At 38.3% G+C, this 25,936-nt stretch overlaps 1 protein-coding gene across 3 annotated transcripts in view; it reads right to left on the bottom strand.

Annotated features, from left to right (window-relative positions):
- The window catches only part of UVRAG (UV radiation resistance associated), a 312,534-nt gene that overhangs the window by 154,363 nt on the left and 132,235 nt on the right, over nucleotides 1-25,936 (bottom strand). For all 3 annotated transcript variants that reach the window (XM_058663602.1, XM_058663603.1, XM_058663601.1), the window contains exon 7: nucleotides 2,633-2,738. In XM_058663602.1, the coding sequence (XP_058519585.1) occupies nucleotides 2,633-2,738 (106 nt within the window). The remainder of the gene's footprint in view (nucleotides 1-2,632; nucleotides 2,739-25,936) is intronic.

The raw sequence follows: 25,936 nt of genomic DNA, 5'->3' as shown, positions 1-25,936 counted from the left end.
TAAAACCCTATAACTACTAAAGAAATTGAATTTCCATGCTAATAATTCCCCACAAAGAAAACATCAAGCCCAGATGATGTCAAAAGTAAATTCTACAAAATTCAACAAATAATTCCAATTATTTAACTATTCCTTTCAAAAACAGAAAACAAAGGAACTTCCCCGCAAAACTGAAACCAGCATTACACAAAACAAAAACACCAGATTACCAAAGAAACAAAATTATAGACCAATATTCATCATGAATATAAACACATGTGTGTATAAATTTTTAACAATTTGAATCCAGTGACATGCATGAAAATGACAGTTCATCATAAACAAGAGGGCTCTTCCTAGGAATGCAAATATTAAGCAATAACACTCAAATATCAAGTGAAGTATATCTCTATTAAATTAAAAGACAAAAACAATTATGTCAAAAAGACATATAACCCTAACCCTAAAAAATAAAAAACACATATGTAAAAACTCAAGATGACAACAGCAGACATTTCATAATATAATTAAATGTCAAAGAAATGGAATATAATATGAGAAAGTTCCAAGTCTTTGAGAATCACCAAGTATAAATCCAATTATTTTAAGAGAGACAGTTACTCAGGAGTAAAAAGAGGCCATCTTGGAAGTTAATCTGATTTTTTCCATTATCAAAGAAAACTTCTCACTGTGTTTTACTTAGGCTAAAGAGAAAATTAATTCCTATACACTGAAAATACTTGGGTTGAAGTAAAATCGCTTTGGGTTGATTTAGAAATGGAATGAGAAAAAGAGATAACAGTAAACATTACATGTAGATAGCATTATTTATTCCTCAAGAGGAGATAAGTAAGCCAAATTCTCTATAAGTCAAATTGTTACAGTAAAGTTATTCTCTTCTTCAATTATAAAAGGACATTATATTAGAAAGATTCTCAAATTCAACAAATATTTGTTGAGTACCTACTATCAATCAAATATATTTTTAGATGTTGAGGTTGTAGTAACAAAAAAAAAGGAAAGATTAAAATTTCTCCTTTCACACAGATTAGAGAGACAGAAAACTACATAAAGCATACACCATGTGAAAAAAGAGTAAGTACTATATAGAAAAATAAAACCCGCAAGGGGACACAACGCACAGGATGGGGGAGTGGTCATTTTACATGGGGTTAATAGGGAAGTAGATGATTTCTAGGTTCACTTTCAGTTCACAACCCAGTGATTTTCTTCTGTGTTCACAGGCAGCATAAAAACACACAGTGAACCTCTGAGCCTGACCTCTTTAAACTCATACATTCTATCACCTTGTTCTGTGTGTCACCACTTATATTTTAGAAAAACAGACTTTTTTTCATACTAAACACACTTTTTTTTCATACTGAGACAAAGCATAAGCTGTCATATAATGAAACAAGTAGTTTCCCAGTTCTGCCTTGGAAGAAGCAATTATGAAAAATAAAAGCCAGCAATTTCTATCTAGGCAAAGGTTCTAAAAATGTAGTATTTTTGTATATTACAAAAAGGATTAAAATTAGCTATTTTTTTTCTTCCAATAAAATTATGTTCTAGAATTTGATTCTTTAATGAGTCTAACTTACAATAAAAGGTAGTTTAACAGTATCTTTGGGATGAAAGTTTTTGCATAGACAAGGAAAGTCATGAAAAAGAGTGACTAATGTCGTTATTGCAGCCACCATATTTTGAATGCCTGTTTCGTTTCAGGTCAACACTAGTAAATATTAGGCTGCCCTATATTAACATATTATTTACAGATCAAAATCAGCAATTTTATATAGTGGGAACTAATTATTTACAGTTTTGTGAGTCTATATGGGCGAATTCTGTTACTTCAATTCTACACTTACACAAATCTTCAAGGTAACAAGGAACTTTTGCTTGGGAATATATAGGCACTCTGCCATGCTGACAACTGTACAAATGACAACTGGAGGGTGCTACCTATTTGACTCAAACAAACACATTCTTAATTTATCTAGAACTTCACTAGAAAATCTGAATTATAAGTATCATAATCTAGAGCACAAATTTTATCAAAAGCTTTTTATAACTGTATGGCTTCTATTAAGAAAAGCACAATTTATTAGTCATATATGTCATTATCCTTACAAAGACAAACTCGTGGTTCTGGAACTGATTTTCTTTATTTAAACTAGAAGAGTATAGCACAGTCCCAAATGATGATATTTTAAGTTTATCTACTTGGTTGGGATTTCTATTTCTTTGGAAATGCCTCACTAAGACAGCACTTCCCAAGACAGAACACTGTCCCCAAGCCAGACTATTGAGCTCTACCCAAGTCATTTTTAAATACATTTCTTAAAAGTGAATTGGTCTGTGCAGTTTATTTTTGTTCCTCCTGACAGTTACTTTCCCTTCACTATACAATTCATGTTTAGACTTCACATTCATAAGACATTAATGAGTCTATTAATTATATTCTAAGAAACTGCACGTTATGATATTGAAAGCTGAGGATGTTTACTTCCAACATTTAATGTCAACAAAAGCATTCCATGAAACATTAAATGATAACAAATATCTAAGGTTATTGAACAAAATTAATTCAAAAAGAGTATGATAATCCCCTTTAGTGAAAAAGGAGTTCAAACAGGTAAACATGAAAACCTACCAGCTCATTGCTTGTAGATGTGAGTCTTAGTTTTTCTTCAATCTCCTTTCCAATTTTCTGAACAGTTACCTGAGTCTGTTTAATTGCACACTGGGCTCTATGAAGCCTAGAAATAACAAGTTGTAAAGAAATTTAAGTGAGTTAACTACAAACTCAACCCAGAGTGACAGACAGAAATCACAAACCTCCCAGGACAAATTTAATGATGAACCCAAACTAATTGTTTTTCAATTCACTAGTATGCATACAATGAAATAATGGGGATTACAACAAATCCTAAAGTAATATAACTACAAAACAGCCTTTCCTTACTTTCTTGCTCACTTCTCATGTAGTGAGCTAGGATGAAGACATCACCAGAATTTGGCAGAGCCCTTAGAAATAACGTGGTCAGAACCTATTTTACATATGGAAGTGGACTATCGCTACTACAAAGGCTGACTTTTTAAAAAAACATTTATTTATTTTATTACAGTCAGATATACAGAGAGGAGGAGAGACAGAGAAGAAGATCTTCCATCTGATGATTCACTCCCCAAGTGAGCCGCAACAGGCCGGTGCTGCGCCGATCCGAAGCCGGGAACCAGGAGCCTCTTCCAGGTCTCCCACACGGGTGCAGTGTCCCAGTGCTCTGGGCTGTCCTCGACTGCCTTCCCAGGCCACAAGCAGAGAACTGGATGGGAAGTGGAGCTGCCGGGATTAGAACCGGAGCCCATATGGGATCCTGGGGCGTTCAAGGCGAGGACTTTAGCTGCTAGGCCACCACGCCGGGCCCCAAAGGCTGACTTTTAATTACGGGCATCAATGGGGAAAATCAATGTTCACAATAATTCCGTGTTATGAAGGTTCAACCAAAGCAACCATCACCCTGAAACACTTAAGAAAAACAGCAAACACCTGAAGGTACTAAAGACAAGGGTGCAGGACTTAAATACTACAGGGGCTTCAGTTGCAAAGACAACCTCAGCAAGGACACTGAAAAAACACACAGCTATTTTTCTGTTTTGCTTTAGCTATAATTTTGTGGGGGTTTTGCTTTTCAGTCTCTTCATCTTTGCTAAATAGACTTACATGGTGTGAATATGACTCAACAGGGTCATTAATTCCTACTCATGGACCTTTGTATTTTCTATTAACATTATCATACAAAGAATTAAACACACAATAATATGAATAGATTTCAAAAATACTATTTTAAATAAAAACATTCCAGAAACAAAAAAAGCATACTGTATGATTCCATTTATACAAGCCTCAAGAACAGGTAAAAGCAATCACAGATGACAAAAGTATCAAGTTCTCTCTTTTGTTTAAGATTTGTTTTATTTATTTCAAAGGCAGAGTTACAGAAAAAGGGAGAGAGGAAGAGTGAGAAAAGAAGGAGAGACATCTTCAAATCACAAGTTCACTCCCCAAACGGCAGCAACAGCCAGGCTAAGTCTGGGTCAGGCCCATGACAGGAACCTTGAACTCCATCTGGGTCTCTCACATGGGTTGCAGGGGCCCAACCACTTCTGCTGCTTTCCCAGGAACATTAGCAGGAGCCAGATGGGAAGCAGAGCAGCTGGGACTCAAACAGCACTCACATAGCATGCCTGCTGGCATTGTAGGCAGAGGCTTATTCTGATGTGTCACAATGCCTGCACTAATGATCTTTACCTTGTCTAGGGTGAGCAATATGCCGAACAAAGAATATGAGATTATGATCTGCATACTGCACTGTGCATAACTTCTACTTCTATATTTAAAAAATTGGCCATCAATCCTAATCTGAAAGTCGAAACATATGTGGGAGCTCCATATTATTGTGGATTTGATGGTATCAATATTTCTGCCAACTTTATTATTAACACCACACACTAAAATACTAATGACTTACTGCTGCACTTTTGGAAATTGCCTGATAGCTGAGGATTTCTTGGGTCATCTAGAACAGATCAACTATTATTAAAGGTGCTTTGCCACCGAAACTGTTGATATATGTCTTGCTAGAGTTATAAGCCAGTCTACACTACCCGAAAAAAAGCCAGGTTCAGCAAAATTATGCTTCAACGCTATAAACTGCTAAATACTAAAATGAAAATAGACACGAGACAGCTGAATAGTAATCTATAGCCATTTTAAGGTGTATAGAACCCGCTTGTATATAAACTGAAAGTGAAATGTCAATGAAGTAGTCACAGGATGTGGTTAATAACTTGAATTTTTTAACATATTGGTTACTCAATACTATGTCAATTGATTCCATAACATTATAAATTGCTGCTGATGTTATGTTGGGGCTTTTAATTGATTGGCATGATACTCTGCGGCTCTACCTTCAGACCAGAGATGGTCTCCCCAACAAGCCGTTGAACTTATCTGGACAATAAGATGCTGGACTCTATGCTTGGTATATGCTTGCAATGAAAGAATCTCAACTGAACTTGAACTGTGGTAATGCAACAAGGTGAAGGAATCCACCATGGGGGGACGGGTGTAGGGAGGGGTTGGGGGAATCCCAATACCTATAAAACTGTATTACATAATGCAATGTAATTAATAATAATAAAAAAGATGCTTTGTGCATTAGATCCGTAATTCAACAACTTCTCCAGGCTATCTAAGAATTCCAATAGAGAAGATAATCCTATTGCCTCTTGCTCTGGGTATGCACATGTATAGAGCAGCTCTAAAGAAATTTTAAAGTAAGAAAAGCATTCTATGATACAGTCCCTACCTGCATCTACAAATATAATTTCCTGATATTCTTGACCTTGAAGCCTAAACTCCAGCAATATTGAACTACTGGCAATTCTCCAGACCTGTCATGCTACTTCTTGCTTTTGTACCTTTGTGTAAGCTGTTTGGTGTACACGTTTTTTCCGTCCCTTAACAGGTAAGTAAATTCCTGATCCAGTAAGAGACACCTGTAACATAACCTCTGCTCCAAAAGCCTTCCCCAACTATTCCAGATGGCAGAAACACACCGTCCTCTGGAAATCTATCACAACTTGTATGTGACACTGTAACAAATACAACAGTACTTCAGAAAGTTTATGCAACATGTAATTTAAAAATATGCTTAGTTTTAGAGTAAACTAAGTACTTTTTGAAGTACTCTCATATAATTCAACCATACTCTTTACAGCAACTCCTTATTTCCTTGTCTGTTTGTTTAAAAGACATTTCTGTGTGTGTGTGGGGGGGGTAACCTTGATCTTTCCCTATGTACTCCAAAGGCTAATTAATAGAGAATGCGTCACAAAGAAGGCACTCAAAACACATCTGCTGCCTAATGTCTGAAGCTACCAGTACAGCACAGTCCCAAGATGTGAGGGATTAATTGATAGATCAAATGATAGTCTTCCCAATTTAGAAATTTAAAATATTATATCAAAAATAATTATCACATAATACATACTAGTATCTGACATTTGTTCAGGTATAAAACAAGCAATTTTAAGTCAACACTAAAAATGATCGGCATTATCAACCCAGAGATCAACAAAATAGCCTGTTACTTTAAAAGTAGGAAAGTGCTGCCTCAAACCTCACTGGTACTATGCAAACAACCTTGTCAAATGGTAAAGACTTTAAAAATAAAAATGATTCATGACCATAATTAATGTATGACTTCAACTATTTGGCTCTCACTGCCCCAGACGCTTTCTGATCTTACCTTAGGGGCTTAAAACACACAGACAGAGTCACATTTCCTCCAATCTTCAGTGTTATCCAAATACACTCTCAGAGCCCCTGCAACATCAAGACAGAGCTAATAATGCCCCCCTTTCAAATCCAACAGGAGAATAAAAGTCTGAAGTGTTTAGGCTTTTAAAAATAACATAGGACATCCTAATTCTCCAGGGGGTACGAAGATGAAGGACTGACAAGAAAAGAAGCTGCTTTACCCCCAAACTGGTTAGCCAGTTTCAGAGGAATGTTTCTTGATTTTGCAACTATGAGAAGAATCTGTAAAGAGAGTCATATTTACCATCTAGTTATATGGGTGAGTGCTCAGTATCAACACTAGCCCTCTCAAGCTGAAAGAAAACTCATCACCAGCATTGAGGAAGACAGATGAAGTAGCTACCTGACAGGTATTCTGGTAACAGCAAATAGATACATCCCTAGTGCTGAACACAATTTCAGATAACAGTAAATTGGCTTTAAAGAAAGTTCTTTAAGATTAGGTACTGCTGGGAATGTAAAAATATGTTGAATAAACAGTATTATGACATGTAAATATCCATAAAGATCGGTTGAGACTGTACAAATCAGATATGAAAAATACAAAGGAGATGTTGCAAGATAATTACTGTCTAGTTAGTATTGATCATAAAACTCAGAAATGCTTTATTCAAGAGTTTAAGATGGAGAATGACAAATCGGAACACCTAGAAAGGAATGAAACATTCCCAATGGCTTACAGGCAGAGAGAAGAAAATCCAGGAAACATGAGCCTGTTGAGACAAACACCCACACATACTTGATAATCAATGGCTTTTTATTCCATATGAAGGAGCTTGAATTGTATTCTGAAGCCCTTAGGAAATCACTACAAACTTTAACGCTGGAGAATAATTACATTTGCACTTTAGAAAGGTCTTCATTCTCATAATGAGGAAAATGGGACAGACAGGAAAAAAGACTGCAAACAGGAAGTCTATAAGGTTACTGTCACAGTCCAAACAGGAGATGATACTGTCCTAAATTAGAATACTGATAGGATACAGCATGCAGAAATGAAAACAGTGTAATGCATGATACGGAGTGTCAGCATTGTGGTGAGGCAGATTAAGTCACCCCTTTTGACACTGGTATATCAGAGTGCTGGTTTGAGTCCTTGCTGCTCTGCTTCTGCTTCAGCTTCCTGCTAATGCGCCTGGGAAGGCAGCAGCAGATGTCCAAATGCTGAGGTGCCTGGATTCTGGTTTCAGGTTTCCTCTTGGCTACTGTTGGTAACAGCTGTTTGGAGAATTAACCAGTGGATGGAACTTTCTCTTTATCTATCTCCCTCTCTATCACTCTGCCTTTCAAATAAGCAAATAAATAACTTTTCTGAACACAGAGAAAACAATATGGGACATGTATTTGTTGTAGAAGTTAAGACACCACATGGAACACTTGTACCCCAGAACAGTGCCTGTCTCATCTCCTGCTATGCTCCTGATTGAACCAACAAAACCACAACATAGGAACTCATATTCCATTTCTCTTCTAAATAAATATAATAAACATTTTTAAAAAGGATCTTGTTTGAAAATAACATCACTAACACCAAGATGAAAAAGAACACATTACAATAAATCTAAATGACATTTAAAAGAAATTAAAGGGACAATATGAACATTCTGTACCAATAAATACATCTTGAAATAGTCAAATTGCTTTAAAAAGTCAAAACCTTGCAAAAAAACTAGAAGATATGAAAAATCATAGCTTATCAAAGAAATTACATTTGTAGTTAAAACCCTTCTCACAAATAAAACTCAAGGGCTGGATGGTTTCACTAGTAAAATGCCAGTTGCATCAAAAATCTCAGAGAAGAGGAAATACTTTCAAGACAGTGGAGCTACATGAGACTAAACAAAACAGTGAAATATAATTTGGATGATACAATCAAATTCATTTGTATATAATCCATTTATCTTCAAAAAAAATCTTAACCTCGGCCTCATCTCGCAGACAAAAATTAACTTGACTTGGATTAGATGTAAATGCAAACATAAAAATCATGAAGCTTCTAGAATAACATGTAAGAAAACATATCTATGTCCCTGGATTAGACAAGGATTTCCTAAATAGGATTCATTGAAATGAATTACTGACAAAATGGAAGAGGGAAAAATAACTGAGAAAAAAACATTCCTTAAAGAAGCACAAATCAACAATAAAAATACAACCAACACAATAAATAATGGGCAAAATATTTAAGCAAACACATTTCAAAAGAATATATAAGAATGGTGGATAAGTACCTCAAATGGTGCTCAGTATTGTTAGTTGTTATAAAACTCAAAATTAGAACAACACCATCACAACACTATTACATGCTTACAATGTACAAAACTGACAAGACCAATGCTGACAGGACAGAAGAAAACAACTGGAACTTTCAACTTCCACCAGTTCACTCCCCAAACGGCCACAGGCCACAACAGCCAGAGCTGAGCTGATCCGAGGTTGGGGCAAGGAAACTCCTCCTGGTCTCTTGCATGGGTGCAGGAGCCCAACACTTTGGGCCACCCTCTGCCGCTTTCTCAAGCCATAATTGGAGAGCTGGATAAAAAATGCAGCAACCTACTACTACTACTACTAATAATAATAATAATAATCAGAAGTACAGCAACCAGCACACAAATCAGCACCAATATGGGATGCCAATACTTGCAGGCTAAGGATTAGTTTGTCATGCCACCACACGAACACGAAATGTTTTTTTTTTCTATGAGCAAAGAAATATTTATTAAAGATGAAAACCTCTTGCATCAGCATCAGGAGCGGGATTTTCAAGAGAGAATGACACAATTGAATTTATTTTTTATATCTTTTGTATGAGAGATCAACAGTTACACTGTTAGGTTTGTCATGAGAAATGAGAGCTTGTGACACAGAAGAATTGTGTAAGATGTTCTTAACAGCTTTCCTGTGTTGTGGGAACAACACAAATATTCATCAACAAAATAATGGATAAGCAAATAGTGGTATATTCATAGAAGTATAAAGTACTCAGCAATAAAAAAGAATAACCATGGTTCTATATATCACAACATGGATACATGTCAAGAACTGTATGTTGCACAAAAGAAGACAGAAACTGAAAGAATGCATTGTTTGAGTCTATTTATAAGAAATTCAAGAACAGGAAAGGCTAGTTAATGATGAGGCAATTTTAGGAAATGTGCTTGGCTGAGTCAGGGGTGGGACTTGGGTTGTCAGAAGGATTTACCAAAGGGAATGAGGAAATTTTCTGGGTAATAAAAATATTTCTATACCTTGATTTGAATGATTACAACATGGGTGTGTATATTTATTAAAACTCATCAAACTTAAATTTAAGCTGCCTATATTTTCATGTTAGATAGACCACATTGCAATAGAAAAAGAAAAAAAAAGACTTTTATATGGCTCAGAGAACCAGGAAAATGGTGATGCCATTTATTAAGATGGAAAATGCAGGAGAGGCAGTTTGAAAAGTTTTGTTTTCAGTGTGAGGTGTCTGTGCAACATCCAAGACAAATGTTCAACAGGAGTGGGATATTAGGGTCTGGAGCTCAGGAAACAGATCTTAGCCAGATAAAAATGTGGCAATCATTAGCACACAGATGCTAATAACATTATGAAACATTATTAACACAATGAGAATGAATGAGATCACCTTGGGCAACTGTGAGAATGAAAGAGAACAGAACCTAGAACAAAATCCGGAGGAACTTCAATATTTAAGAGATTAGGGGGGAAAAAAGGAAATAAAAACCAGCTCCCTTCCCTACTTCCAAGTAAAATCTGAACCAGAACATCCAGAGTAGTAGGACAACTGGGACAGCTGGTGTTGCAGCAGTTAAAGGAAAAGATTTCACAAGGAAGGCATGGATGCTGCACAAAACCAGGTAAGCTCTAGATAGTATCTATCTATTTAGCACCAAGGATTAAAGGGAGGCCATTTCAAGTCTGCCCACCTAAATAACATTACCACCACCATATTCCATCTGAAGAACAGCCTTCTGCTGGTTTTTCAGCTTCAACTCTTGCTCTCCTTTTTTTTTAAGATTATTTATTTTTATTGGAAAGATTTATAGAGAGGAGAAAGAGAGAAAGATCTTATATTCACTGGTTTTCTCCCCAGTTGGTCACAGCAACTGGAGCTGAGCCAATCCAAAGTTAGGAATCAGGAGCTTCTTCCGGGTCTTCCATGTGGGTGCAGGGTCCCAAGGCTTCAGGTCATCCTCCATTGCTTTCCTAGGCACACACAGGGAGCTGGATGGGAAGTTCAGCAGCTGGGACTGGAACCAGGGCCCACATGGGATCCTGGGCATGCAAGGTGAGGATTTAGCCACTAGGCTATCATGCTAGGCCCCAACTCTCGCTCCTCTTAACTCCATTGTAAAACCAAAGCATTCCTGTTCTTCAAGTACTTAGTTATTAAATGTAATTCTGCTCAAAAAGCCTCCAGAGGGATTGGTGCAATGGCGTGGCAGGCCAATCCTCCACCTTGTGGAGCTGGTATCCTTTATAGCACCAATTCAAGTCGCAGCTGCTCCACTTCCAATCCAACTCTCTCTTTATGGCCTGAGAAAGCAGCAGAGGAAAGCCCAGGTTCTTGGGACACTTCATCCAATATGGGAGATTTCGAAGAAGCTCCTGGCTCTTCATCATTTGGGGAAAATCTTTCACTATCTTGCCTCTTCTCTGTAAAATCTACCTTTCCAATAAAGATAAATAAATCCTTTTTTTTAATAGCCTCTAAAAAACTTGCCTTATGAGTACAGGCCATATTTTGATACCTACATCACTAGGTACATCATAACAGATCAACAATCTTCCGGCTTTAAAAAAATTGGGATACAGACCTTGGGCTCAGCACAGTTGCCTAGTGGCTAAAGTTCTCACCTTGCATGTGCCAGGATCCCATATGGGCACCCATATCCTGGATGTTCCATTTCCCATCCAACTCTCTGCTTGTGGCTTGGGAAAGCAGTTGAGGAAGGCCCAAAGCCTTGGGACCCTGCACCCACATGGGAGAACCAGAAGAAGCCCCTAGCTCCTGGCTTTGGATTGGCTCGGCTCTGGCTATGGCAGCCACTTGGGGAGTGAAGCAGCAGATGCAAGTAGATCTTTGTCTCTCCTTCTCTCTTTATCTCTGCCTTTCCAATAATAAATAAATAAATAAATAAATAAATAAATAAATAAATAAATAAATAAATCTTTTTTAAAAATAAGAAACAGGCCTTAAGACTACAGATTTTACCCTATCTAGCAACAGAATCCTGTATTCCAGATCTCTCCTCTTCTAATAAGCTAGCAGGTTTATCTTGAAGTTCCCATTTATATTCGAATTATAGAGGCTTTCACATGCCTAAGACTAAATCGCGTTAGAGGAACAGGTGTATGGCTAGCACTTAAGACACTGGCTTAGAAGCCTGTGGCCTACATCACAGTATTGAGGTTCAATATCCAGTTGTACTTCCTAACACCAGCTTCCTGCTAATATGGAGCTTGGGAGGCAGCAGCAATGAACGGCTCAAGAAAATGGGTCCCTGCCAACCCAAGAGTGAGCCCTGGGCTGAGTTCTTGAACATATTATAAATTCTATAGGAAATGAAGCCTTTGGCAATAAGGAAAATGCTGCACTAGCTGCAATTAGACTGAAATAGCAGCTTTACATTTTGTGGAACAACAAAATTCTTATTACAATTTTTCTTTCTTTTCCAAAGATGTACTCTATAGGGTGGCTAGAAAGTCTAGAAATAAACATCCTAATATTTTGTCATTCAATATAAGGTAACATCAGTTTTATTAAATGATTTGCTTAACTATCAGACTTGATGGTCACCTTATGTAATTCTTACCCTCCTATGGAAAGGACAACAAAATTCGCTTCCCATCTCTTAAAAATATATAGCCAGGGGCCCAGTGCGATGGCTCAGTGGCTAAAGCCTCATCTTGCATGCACCAAGATCCCACACGGGTGCCAGTATACTGGCTGCTTCCCTTTCTGCTCCCTACTTGTGGCCTGAGAAAGCAGCAGAGAATGGCACAATGCCTTGGACTCTGCAGTCATGTGGGAGACGCAGAAGAAGCTCTTGGCTCCTGGCTTCAGATTGGCTCAGCTCCGACCATTGTGACCTCTTGGAGAGTGAACCAGTGGATTGAAGATTTTTCTTTCTTTCTCTCCTTCTCTCTGTAAATCTTCCAATAAAAATAAGCAAACCTTTAAGAAACATAGACTGTACACAACATTGTGGTAAAGTGGGGTAAGGTACAGTTTGTCTATGGTTCAGCTACTCTACTTCCAATCCAACTCACTGTTAATGCATCTGGTTATGTGGCAAAGGAATGCCCATGTAATTGGGCTCATGCCATCCATGGTGGGAGACCTAGATAGAGTTCTTGTTTCCTGGCATCAGAATGGCCCAGCCATGGGCCATTCATTATGAAATGAAGCAGCAAATAAAATCAACTCCTTTCTTTTTCCCTCTCCCTCTCATGCTCAGCCTTTCAAATAAATAAGTAAGTGTATACACACACACACACACACACACACACCCCGGGAGAGAGCATCTGGCTAATCAGTTAAGATGTCTACATCACACATCCAAGTACCTGAGTTCAATTCCCAGTTCTGGAATTCCCAGTTCTTGATTCCATCTTCCTATCAACACAGAACCTAGGGGGCTAGTAGTGTCTTGAGTGATTGTGTTCCTGCCATCCTTATGGGATACCTGGATTGTGTTCTCAGCTCCCAGATCTGGTTCTGACCTTGTCCTAACCATTTTGGGCATTTGGGGAATGAACTGGAGGAAAGGTATATTCTGTTTCTCTCTCTTTATCTCTCTCTCTCTCAATTCTTTCTTTCTACAGAGAAGGAAAAAAAGAAGCCTGTTTCAGCACATCAGTGATGCTGAACAAAATCATTCACTTTCTGAATCTGACCAAGAGAACCTGCAATCAATTCACTGTCATAGATAATTTGTACACTAATGAATACATATTTCTTGTATAAATACTGCCCAAAGCCCTGCCAGTTCCTCTTCTTTTGTCTCTTCAAGTAAAAGGTCTTTGGCTACTTTAGTGGAAATATAGGCTTCTTTATCCTCTTAATCATAGTGAAGTATGATTGTTTACTTTTCAGAATATGCAATGAAAATGCCCAGTTCCAATCTACCAAAACATCAGTGTATAATACTGACTAGGAACACTTAGACTGCATTAGAATGCCAGCTGAATGGGGATATGGTGAAAATCACACAGAGCTCATATTTCCTGGAGAAGCAGATATAAAGAAGCAGGTATAAAGGAGACTCATATGAGGAAAACTGCACAATTTACAGTACTTTTGCATGAATATTATTTTTACAAACTATGAAAAACAGTTAAAATCATTATATAGATAATCCAGAAAAGAAAAATATATGCTTTTGCTAAACAGAAAAATCTTCAAAATTCTTTCAGAATTTTTATGGTTAGCCAACTCTCCCAAATGATCACTGCCTTTTGCATTTTGGAAAGATGTATGGGGAATGATCTCACATTCTGTTCCTCCATCCATCCTTCATTCAGTCCTTCCTCCCAGCTAGATAGACAATTATCGCCAAGATGAGACAATCAGTGAATTTCAAAGGGTCTGCTGTTGCAGAGTACCCAGTATCTGAGGGTCCTTTGCCAGCTGAGAGCAGCAACAGATAACACCTGTTCCATCATCTTTGAAAGACAATGCTAGACAAGGCCCAGAAGATTTCCATTTCTGGTTTTATTCTTGAGAATCATACTTTTCTCTTAAATTATTTTGCCAAATTAAACTTAGCAAGAAAATACTTTGATAAATGTAAAATTAAAGAAACACCTTTTCTTGATTAACAATTGTTTAAAAACAGTCAAAACACTGAAATGGCGTTCACGAAATCTTTTAAGCTTTAGTATATCAAAAATTAGGATAGAGATAAGGAAAATTAGGCCTCTCCCCCACATATGGAGGGGCTGTTGATGTATCAGAACTAAATAATCACAAATTCTATGATTAGATGTTATAATTCTGCTTAAAAGTGTTCTTTGGTTTTATTTAAAAAAAAAAAAAAAACAGAATAAAACTCTGTGGGCCAAAGTCCAATATAATATAGTCCCAATTTAATAACATTACTATTGATTACAAAACACAGGCCTAGCAGAATCTGGCACTACAAATTTATTTAACAAATCATTATTGAATGAAAAAAACCCCACCCATTTAGTGTTTTTATGTGTCAGACCTTGGCTTAAAAATTTTTTTTTTATTTAATATATGGATACTTAGAATTATCCATAGACATTGACATTATCATTCTCAATTTACACATGAGAAAACTGAAGCTAATTATTGGCCGGACTAGGATTCAAACTCAAGTTTGTCTGACTTTAAAGTCCAGTTTTCATTGTTATTCTATTTTCTATCCACGAACTCATAATCCCCAAGATTATCTTGCCAATGGTCTCCCTGACAAACCCCAATGTCAATAACATCTTACATATTAAATACATTTTTAGTTACCCAAGGGCTTTGTTCTTAAACATTAGATTGAACCTTTCAAACATATAGCTCCTAATCAGTTATATTTTCTGTCATAGCAGCTTGTTGAGTGCTTTTTCTTCGCATTATCATCTATTCCACTCACAATACATCCAACCTCAATTATATCTGCCATCCTTTCTATTAATGTTACTAGTTTTCTCCCAAGATAGCTTATGCCAGAATACATGCTCTGTATAAGTCCCTGCATTTGCATACTGGCAAGAGTTATAAACATGTATGGGATTTTCCTATCTAGTTATGTTACTTCATAAGGTAAAAGCATATGGGGAATATAATCAAGGCCTCAAACCATTTGAGTATAATTTAATCGAAAGAGAAATTAACTAGGTGTTCTGAACTGAACTGTCACTGCCCAAAATTAACACGTTGAAGCCCTAATCCTGGATATAGGGCTTTAAGGAGGTGATTAAGGTTAAATGAGGTCTTAATATTGGGGTTCTGCTCCTGTAACAGTTGTGCCCTCATAATTATAGGACTATAGATCAATATTTCTCCCTATGCATGCACCACAGGAAGGCTATGTGAGAACACAGAAAGCAGGAAGCCACCTGAAAGTAATGACGAGCGTCCTCATCAGACACTGAACTGAACTGGAATCTGGACCTCAGTCATTAGCCTTCAAAACTATCAGAAAATAAATTTGTCTTATGAAAATCACCATACTTATGGTTTTAAATTATAATCCAAACTGACTATACACTGGATAGACCTGAACATTTAATTAGCCGAGACCTTAAAAACAAATGGCCCTGGGCCCGGCGGCGTGGCCTAGCAGCTAAAGTCCTCGCCTTGAACACACCAGGATCCCATATGGGCACCCATATGGGCACCGGTTCTAATCCCAGCAGCTCCACTTCCCATCCAGCTCCCTACTTGTGGCCTGGGAAAGTAGTCGAGGACGGCCCAATTCATTGGGACCCTGCACCCGTGTGGGAGACCTGGAAGAGGTTCCTGGTTCCCGGCTTCGGATAGGCACAGCACCGGCCGTTGAGGCTCACTTGGGGAGTGAAACATCGGATGGAAGATCTTCCTCCCTGTCTCTCCTCTGTGTATATCTGACTTTGTAATAAAAATAAATAAATCTTTAAAAAAAAAAAAACAAACAACTGGCCCTTCCTGAGATTTGAGGAATGAAAAGGTCCATGAAGTGGATCACACAGAAGTGAAGTGCAGGCAGCCTCTAGAGAGCTGATGGCAGCCAGCAGGAGAGAGTTCTAATCCTACAAATCACAGGGAAGTGAGCAAACACGCAAGCTTGAATGGCCTGGAGCTTCACAGAGGAGCACACGCAGCTGACACCATTTTTCTAGTCACGGGAGACCATGAGGAGAAAACCCAAATCACAAGTGCCTAAATTTCTAATCTATAGAAATAACACTACAAGTGGCTACTATTCTAAGTCACCAAAGTTGTGATAATTTGTTACACAGTAGTTACATTTTTTCAGTACAAATCTTGACCACTCTTCATTCAAGGCTAGCTCAAACAATCTCTTTATGATTCCATGTGCTGAGCATATTATCACACTAATCAAGATAACACCCACACTTTATAAACCTTTAACTTAATCCTTTACCTGATAATTGTCAGCATACCTTTAAATTTACTCAGGTATCTTTATTTTGCACTTTATACAGCTAATCTTGAGTGAAAAATACTGGAAATATTCTATGTTCTCCAGAAGCATACAAATTATTTACATATTTATGCAATAAACATTTTGTGAGCATCTACACCCTGTTAGATAGCAGAAACACAGATCTCAGAAAAATCTATCTTCATAATGTCCAAACTTTGTGGATAACTGAGCATTTAAGCAGTTAGAACAGCATGATTCACTCTCCATTAAAGCACATGTAGGCAACAACTTGTGAAGAAAGGCATCTACTCTAGAGTGGATGTAGTGGAAGCAAAGGTCTTCCAGGAGGAGTTAAAAACTGAGTTGACATTAAAAAAGATAAAAACAGAGAACAAATTTTAGATAAAGTGGAAAGTGAGTGTGAAAACAGAAAAAAAATGACAATTAGCAAGGCAAGAGCACAAGTCATATGGAAGGAGATGGTACAAAATGAGAATAAAAAGGCAGGCTGACCTGATACATAAGGTTAAGGACTCATATACACAAGACAATGCAGTAAAGGCTGTTGCTGTTATATTTAGTAATAAAAACATTAACTTTTACTTTACTTGGCAAGCAGAGACAGACAGAGATCTTCCAGGTACCAGTTCACTTTCCAAATGTCCAACGGTCAGAGAGATATGGCAGGTCGATGCCATGAGCCTGGGAACTCCATCTGGTGCCCAACATGATTGTCAGGGTTATGGTCAAATGAATGATAACCTGCTGCCTTTCAGGATCACATTACTTAAGAGACTGAATTGGAAGTAGACTACCTGGGACTAAATCCCAGGAATTCTGATAGATATGTGGTCTCCCCAGGTGGGGACATAAGCCACTACTGCACCTGGAGAAGTTTTAAATTAGAATATCTAACCAACTGTATGCTTTAAACTTAAAACTACTGGGTGGTAGCACTGAAAGACCAGGGTTTCTCCAGACACACACACAAAAAAGCCACAGAAACTCCTTTTGGAAAAGGAGGAACTCAAGTAGGATCCAAGAGCAGTTAATATTCAATAAAGGTATCTCCTTATCTGAGTCACAGGACCCTCATTATGGCTGGGAGTGTGGTTCCATCTGGACTTCACGTCAGACAGATTCCAAACTCTTCAAAAACTAAACTGGTGCTTATGCTCCTGAGCTTCCCCATATCAGCTCATATATGCAAGCTTTTCATAACAGACATTCAGTAAACATCATTTCCTGCACCTCCCTCAGCAACAAGCAGGGGTTCATTTTCTAGACTTTTACAACACAAGAAAACAATAAATAATGACTATTGTAAGCTACATTCTATTGTTGTCAGGTCCCATGGAATATTTTTTAACTAGTAAACTTTTTTGTAATTGTAAGCATGGAAAAGCCCCTTGAAAACATTTTAAAAACTGTGCACATTTGTGACACCCAAATCCCAAAAGCCTAATTTGTTCCTTCGCTACATTGTTTCTGATCCAGCTTCCTATTAGTGCACACTGGAGGCATCAGTTGGCAGCTGAAGAACCTGGGTTCCCGACACCAAATCTGTTTCCCAAACTGAGTTCCAGGCTTCTGGTTTTACCCTGATCCAACTCCAGTTGCTGTAGAAACTTGAAGATTCAACCAAGAACCTTTCTTTCTTTATTTTTCACTATTTGTCTTATAAATAAAATGAAAATAAATAAAAATTTAAACGTTGTAAAACATTTACAAAGAAGAAGTCTATCATTTCTCATTCCAGATACTATATGTCTGTCAACATAACTCAGCACCTCTAGGAGTTACAGGTACCTGTTACTATCCTTGACTTTACCTCTGACATAAATTCACATTATTTTTATTCAAGCTATTGTCCTATGTCAATCCCCCATCCTCTCTTCTCAAATTCTATCTCATATTATGAAACAACATTCTTACCCCAATTAAACTACATCTTGAAATTTAAGATGAGTCAGATACATACTCTACTTTTGCAGTCTTCTGGTTATATACTGATTAGATTATTCAAGTAATCACTACTTCAATAAACTTCATATAACAATGCAACAGCTCACTAAACTTCTCATATCCCCAATGCTTATATTGTAATATCCTCAAGGAGAAGAACTACATTTTCCTTGTTCACCATTATAACCTCAACATATTGTGGCTTCCAGCACGCAGGAATCAATACACACTTGGCAGGTGAGTAAAAGTGACTAACTGAAAGAGTACACTGAACAATACTATCAAAAATAGAGCTCTATGCTAAAAATTTCCTTCCACATTTGTAGCAAGTCACTAATCAGTTACCAGCCTACCAGTCTCTTCTGTAACTTAGAGTTCTTCATTTTGTTTCCAAAGATTTCACGACATATCTCATCATACAACTCACTAAACATCTAAACCTACAAGTTTAACAACCTTTCCAAATGAATCAGTTCATTTGAGATAACTAATTCTTCAAAAAAGACTCACTAGAATTAATACAGCAGAAGAGGGTAGGAACACATTTAAACAGATGGAGAAACATTAGCCAGTGTGAAGCAGTAAGAGCACATTCCAGGAAATAGGAGAGGACGGAAGGACAGCAGAGAGGCACCTGCAGACTGACAGACATGGGAAGGCAGCAGACAAAATGGTGTAGTGTAGCACTGACCATTACCCCAGCAGAATTCAGAAAGCAGCCATCTGAACTGCACCAGCCGCCAGAACTCCACCAGCAACAATGTGTAGGGGAGTCACCAGGAGATTAGGAGATGACCCCAGAAAAAGAACTGACCATGCTGCTGGTTTTTTTTTTTTTAACTTGACTAGGAGCAGAGAGGGCAGCAGATCCAAACAGGCAGTGCAGGAACAGGGTGAATTTCACAGCCCAGTCTGCCAAATCAGGCACCATGTTGTGTAGCAAGGTAAAGGCTACGAAACAGCACTGCACACACACTAAGCTGGGAGTGAACCGATTTCTGGCTCAGTGAATTGAAATAATATGGCATCCTACAGGTTTGACCCAGTACAGATCTGGGTAGCCCCCAGACCCGACGGCCAACAGATCAAGAACTCTAGCAGTGGCACATCAGGTACCATTTTGTACAGTGTGGCAAAGCCTTTGAGACTGCAGGGACAACAGTGAGCTGCACATGCGCAGAGCTGGGAGAGACCTCACTGAGCTCAGTGCATTGCATGGTCCCATAGGGGAAATAATACCGACCTTGGCATCTTAGGTCCATGTGGCCCTCAGAGCTAATAGCCAACAGGTTACAGCAAGATCAGAACCAACAACTTAGAGACCATGGTGGAAGTCTAACATAAGAGTCATATCTGGAACTCGCTGGAGAGGGTAGCACAAGTGACTGCAAACAAAAAACCGGGTACCAACCACAATAAGAAAAATCAAATTGTAGATCTATGGATGACACAGCTACGAAACCTGCCCCAAAGAGAAGAATCTGCTAACCAGAAGTACAATGACCAAGAGCAAAAGAAGAGACAGAGGCACAATGAATATTACTGAAGACTTCCCTGCAAAGGAGCAAAAGCCCTTGCCAACCTCAGAGTTAGCTCAGGAATACATTCAGGAAATGGGGCACACAGAATTCAGGAAACTCATTATAAAGCTTCTGATCAACAATGAGAAGCACATACAGGAATTCAAGGAGTTCAAGGAGTTAAGGAGTATATCACACAGGAAAGAGCAACACTGAAACAAATTTAAGCCCGAGTATCATTGGAAATGAAGGATGCAATAGAGCAAATTAAAATTTCAGTGGAAACTCTCCATAAGAGAGGCAGAAGAAAGAATCTCAGAATTGGAAGATATCTCCTGTCACTAAGAGGAAACAATCAAAAAGCTAGAAGCAGAGCTGGGTCAAGCTAAGAAAAGTATTCAAGAATTGAAACACACTATTAAAAGGCCAAATATAAGAGTTATGGGAGTTCTAGAAGGCGCAGAAAGAGAAGTTGGGATTAAAAATATATTTAATGAAATAATAAAGGAAAATTCCCCTCACCTAGAGAAAGCGACTGGGAAACAACATCCAGGAGGAGCACAGAACTCCCAACAGGGGTGACCAAAAACGATCTTCACCAAGACACATGATAATCAAGCTCTCTTCAATCGAACATAAGGGAAGATCCCTAAATGTGCATGTGAAAAAAAAATCAATTGACACATAAAGGAATGCCAAAGAAGACCTCTCACAGGAAACTCTATAGGCCAGAAGAGAATGGAGTGACGTATTCCAGATTCTAACAGAAAAAAATTGTCAGTCCAGGATAACATACCCAGCACAGGTCTCCTTCATCTTTGAAAATGAAATAAAATTCTTCCATAGTAAAGAAAAGCTAAAAGAATATGCCTCTTCCAGACCTGCCCTACAAATGACACTTACAGATGTTCTCTTGACAGAGAAAAGGAATAGCACCCACCAAAACCAAAGGTAAATGTGAAGAACATCCCAGTAAAATAACAACAGAAGACTAAATCAATGAACAACCCATTGTCAAAATGACAGGAACAAATTATCACCTATTTATATTAACCCTGAATGTAAATGGCTTAAACGCATCACTCAAATATCATAGATTAGTAGACTGGATTAAAAAACAAAACCCATTTATTTGTTGCTTACAGAAGACACATCTCACCAACAAAGATTAGCATAAACTATATCTCATGGATTTTGATCTTTTGTTTTTAGCTTCATTTCTCTTTTTTTTAAAGATTTATTTATTTTATTACAAAGTCAGATATACAGAGAGGAAGATCTTCCATCTGATGATTCACTCCCCAAGTGAGTCGCAACAGCCGGTGCTGCGCCGATCCGAAGCCAGGAACCAGGAACCTCTTCCAGGTCTCCCACACGGGCGCAGGGTCCCAAAGCTTTGGGCCGTCCTCGACTGCTTTCCCAGGCCACAAGTAGGGAGCCGGATGGGAAGTGGAGCTGCTGGGATTAGAACCGGCACCTATATGGGATCCCGGTGTGTTCAAGGCGAGGACTTTAGCCACTAGGCCACCGGGCCCCTAGCTTCATTTGTTGAAAATATTTTCTTTCTCATTAAGTTCTTCACTAATTCCTAGATCTTACAGTAGCATCATTTTTTTAAAGATTTATTCATTTTATTACAGCCAGATATACACAGAGGAGGAGAGACAGAGAGGAAGATCTTCCATCCAATGATTCACTCCCCAAGTTAGCCCAATGCGCGCCGATCCGATGCTGGGAACCTGGAACCTCTTCCAGGTCTCCCACGCGGGTGCAGGGTCCCAATGCACTGGGCTGTCCTCAACTGCCTTCCCAGGTCACAAGCAGTGAGCTGGATGGGAAGTGGAGCTGCTGGGATTAGAACCAGAGCCCATATGGGACCCCGGGGCTTTCAAGGCGAGGACTCTAGCCGCTAGGCCACGCCGCCGGGCCCAGTAGCATCATTTTCTTCATGAAGGTTCTTGATTTTCTTTTTCATTTCTTCAGCAACATATTAATCATTCAGTAGCATGTTATTTAACTTCATGGCATTTTTAATTTTGTTTTTTTTTTCTTTCTGTTGTTGGTTTTGTTTTATGGCTTTTCATTTAAAGGGATGTATAGCAACTGTGTAGTGGAGACTATCATATCCAGTAGCATGTTGCTTAACTTCATGGCATTGTAAATTTCTATTTTTCTTCCTGTTATTGATTTTATATTCTGGCTTTTCATTTAAGGGGATGTAGAGTAACTGTGTAATGGAGACTATCATATCCAGATATGAGGATACAGTGCTGTTAGCATATCTACTCCCGGATCAAAGATGGACTTCCAATGAAACTATTAACTATATCTTGACATTAGGATTCTGGACTCTCTGCCATTGTCCATGCCCACAATGATGGACATCTGACTGTTTATAAAGAACTATACTATTGCAATAATATAGGAAAATTCAGTGCAAAGGGTCAGGGGAGGAGATTTAGGGAAGGGTTAAGGGACATCCCAGAGTCTATGGCACTGTATTATAAAATGATGATGATGATGATGATGATGATAATAATAATAATATAAATAGTGGTACCAAAAAAACTCACTAAAGAAGATGAGATTTAAGCAAAAGGTGCAAGAGAACAATGTCAAGTGTGGCACCCTGGCAAAGCTGGCCAGAAAAAAATCTTAAGGCTGCCTAAAAATCTGCACATCTATAGCAGTCTCAAGCACATGAAATACTTGTTGATGGGTTTATTAACTCTGATAGTTTCCTGAAAAACCAGAAGTCTACCCTACAGCCTGTTACTGCATTCTTCTGTCTAGACCATGTACATAGTTGAGAAGAATAGTCTCATGGTAATGACATCAAAGAAGACAATAGCACAGCTACTAACAAAGTTACCACACTTTCACAAAAAAGTAAATGGTACCCTTGTGGGTCGGACAGGTCTATTGAGGGGATGTATGGTAGGTGGTGTGAAAGCATGTGATAATGAGTGCGTCAAGTCTAATCCAGACACACCCTCAAAAACTCACAAACAATACTGATGAAGCAATAGTTATAGAACAATAATCAACTCTTCACATTTCCAATTTTCATCTCAAATAACCCGTTCCAGGCAAGAAGAACCACATTTGGCATAAGAACAGGCTAAATCATTTCCAGATTCTTTCATAATATTCTCCATGTGCATTTTAGCAAGTTCAATTTTAAAATGTATTCATTCTACAATAAACATATTAGGAGAAGTACATAAAAATACTTCAGAATTAGAAGAAAGGTAACAAAGCATAGATTATGGCAGCATTTTAAAAAAATTAAATGGGATACTATATATAAGTTTATCCCAACAATTCAAATACAAGTAAAATTAATTTTCTATCACATTATAAATTATCAACATATTTCAACAAGAGATTGAAAATCTGAATAGGTCATAACTACAGAGAAACTAAATATTAGTTAACTGAAGTGGGGAGAGGAGGCTACAGTAGACCCTGATGGTTTTATAGGTGTAATGGCTTGAATGTTGGTCCCTTATGAAATTCATTTGGAAACTTAATTGCCACTATAACAGTACTAGACGATGGGACCTTTAAAAGGAGTTTGCACCATGAGGTTCCCAAGTGTATTAGCATTATTACCACAAAAATGGATTGGTTAGGATGCAGTTGGCCTTCTTTCCTCTCTGCCCTTTGGCCCTTTTATGCCTTTTCTCCATGGAGGGACACAGCAAGAAAGCCCCTTGCCAGATGCTAGAACCCAATCTTTGATGTCACAGTCTCCACGACCGTGAGAAATAAACCGTTCATTAAAATTGCTCAATCTCAGATATTCTATTAGAGCTGCGCAAAGCAAACCATGACAGAAAATTGGTACCAGAAGTGAGGGATTGATGTAACAAACATTTGAAAATCTAGAAGTGGCTTTAGAACTGGGTAAAGATGGAAGATTTTGAAGGAGTTGGCTAGAAAGGCTTAGATTGCCATGAATGGAGCATTAAGTCTAAATTCTGGGGAGGGATCAGGATAACAGGGAACTACAGGGAAAGTATGAATCTTACTAAAAAGATTGTGACCAAACTGCTGGTAGAAATATGGACAGTAAAAACAATAAACAATTCTGATGGAGTCTCAAGATGGGAAACGGAGGACAAGGTATTAGCAAAATGGAAGGAAAACCATGGCAGAAAAAAAAAAAAAAACTTGGCTGGACTGTATCCACACACAAGGGGTTTATGTAGGACAGAATTTATGAGCAATGAACTAGGATCTCCAGGAGAAATAGCTCAGAGGTAAAGTATTCAGCTGTGCAGCTTCTTTTAACTGCATACAGTCAAAGGCAGAAAACAGAGAAATTATTTTAAAATAGAATTCATCATTAATTGAGAAACAAAAGATAAAGATTTGAAAATAACTTGAAAACAAAAAGAAATACAAGCAGAGATGACAAAGGCAAAAGAATAGTATACATTCAAGACTTGAGTGCAGGCAACTTCACAAAGAAGCTGCCCCTAACCAGTCAGGGGTCCCCCTTTTGGTAAAATATGGGGTGGGACTGCAGTGTCCATGGTGATCTCCAAAAAGGTACTTGATGTACCAGATACCATGACACAGTACATGATGAGTGGGTATGCCAAATCTTAAAGCATGCTGACCTAGCATGGGAAGGTAATGGGGTTAGAGTGGGGTGCATGGCTTGGGTCCTTAGTTTCTTATGCCTCAGTCAACATGGGAGCAGTGGGAGTGAAGATCCTCTAAGATGCCAGAACTGCATAGTGACCAGCATTCCACAGTGGTCTGGAAGGATGTAGGCATAATATTCCAAGAAGTGAAACCCATGGGGTGGAGCTACCTGGGGCCATGGAGCCCCCGCCCTGTTCTGGGGTGTCTGGAAGACAGAACACATAGGAAAAGATATTCTTAAGATAGGATTAATATTATTCAACCTGGTGGAATTGCTTTAAACCTGTTAGTCCTTTCTTTCCTATTTCTTTAATTGGAACAGAAATGTCTACATACCATATCCCAGCACTGTATTTTGGAAACATGTATCTTTTTAGTTTCGCAGGCTCACAGCTGGAGAAAAATTTGAGAATGAATATGTCTGGAGTGCCACCCATATATGACTTAGAAGAGACTCAGGATTTTTGAGTTGATGCTGGAACTAGTGAAGACATCTGAGGCTATGGAGATTAAATACTTTTCACATAAGATGTGTTTTGGGTATGTTTTTCTCAGGTATTCTGTTATAGCAGCACAAAGAGGACTAAGATAACAGGTGGCTCTACACCCAGGATCGCAATGACATAAAATGTCTCAGATCACAGAACAGTATAGAGAGCTTCTCTATATTTTAGATTAGTGCAACCCTTGCCAGTTTGGTTTAGACAGGAACAGCACACAAAATCTGAAACAAAGTGAGACTCCTTATAAGGAATTACAAAATAATAAAGAGTGGCAGCTAATCTAACTCAATGATACACTGAAAATAGAAAACATATCATAAGCAAGCAAATTTCATCCCAGGAATATCGGAGCGGTTCAAATGTAATTAAGTCTGTAATTGATATCATGGGAGGGTAACTTAACTGGCCCTAACTGGCCTACTTCCACTCTGTAAACATCACTCCAGGGGAAACTGGCTTCCATTTAAGAAATCTGACTACCCTGAGAATGCTCTATGTGATGAAGCTCAAGGTAGCCACGCAGAGAGGCTGCTTGCAGAAAATAGAGATGGCTCGCCAGCCTCCACTGTTCTAACCACTCTAGCTGAGGCACCAGACATGTGGGTGAGAAAGCATTCACATGTCTAATCTGGTACAATCTTCAGATGACTCCAGCTTGATCTGCCATCTGATTGCCAACTATATGAAGGCTTCAAATGAAAACTACCCAACAGTGCTGTGATGACTTAAGGATAATAACATTTTGTGTTGAACTACTAAAGCTTTGAAGTAGTTTTATACATACAGCAAAACACCCAATGCAGGAGACAG

The sequence above is a fragment of the Ochotona princeps genome, chromosome 4 (assembly GCF_030435755.1).
Source record: "Ochotona princeps isolate mOchPri1 chromosome 4, mOchPri1.hap1, whole genome shotgun sequence".
In the NCBI taxonomy this organism is placed as follows: Eukaryota; Metazoa; Chordata; class Mammalia; order Lagomorpha; family Ochotonidae; genus Ochotona; species Ochotona princeps.
Note: the sequence above shows the minus strand (reverse complement) of the source record. Positions and strands in the feature narration are given on the sequence as shown.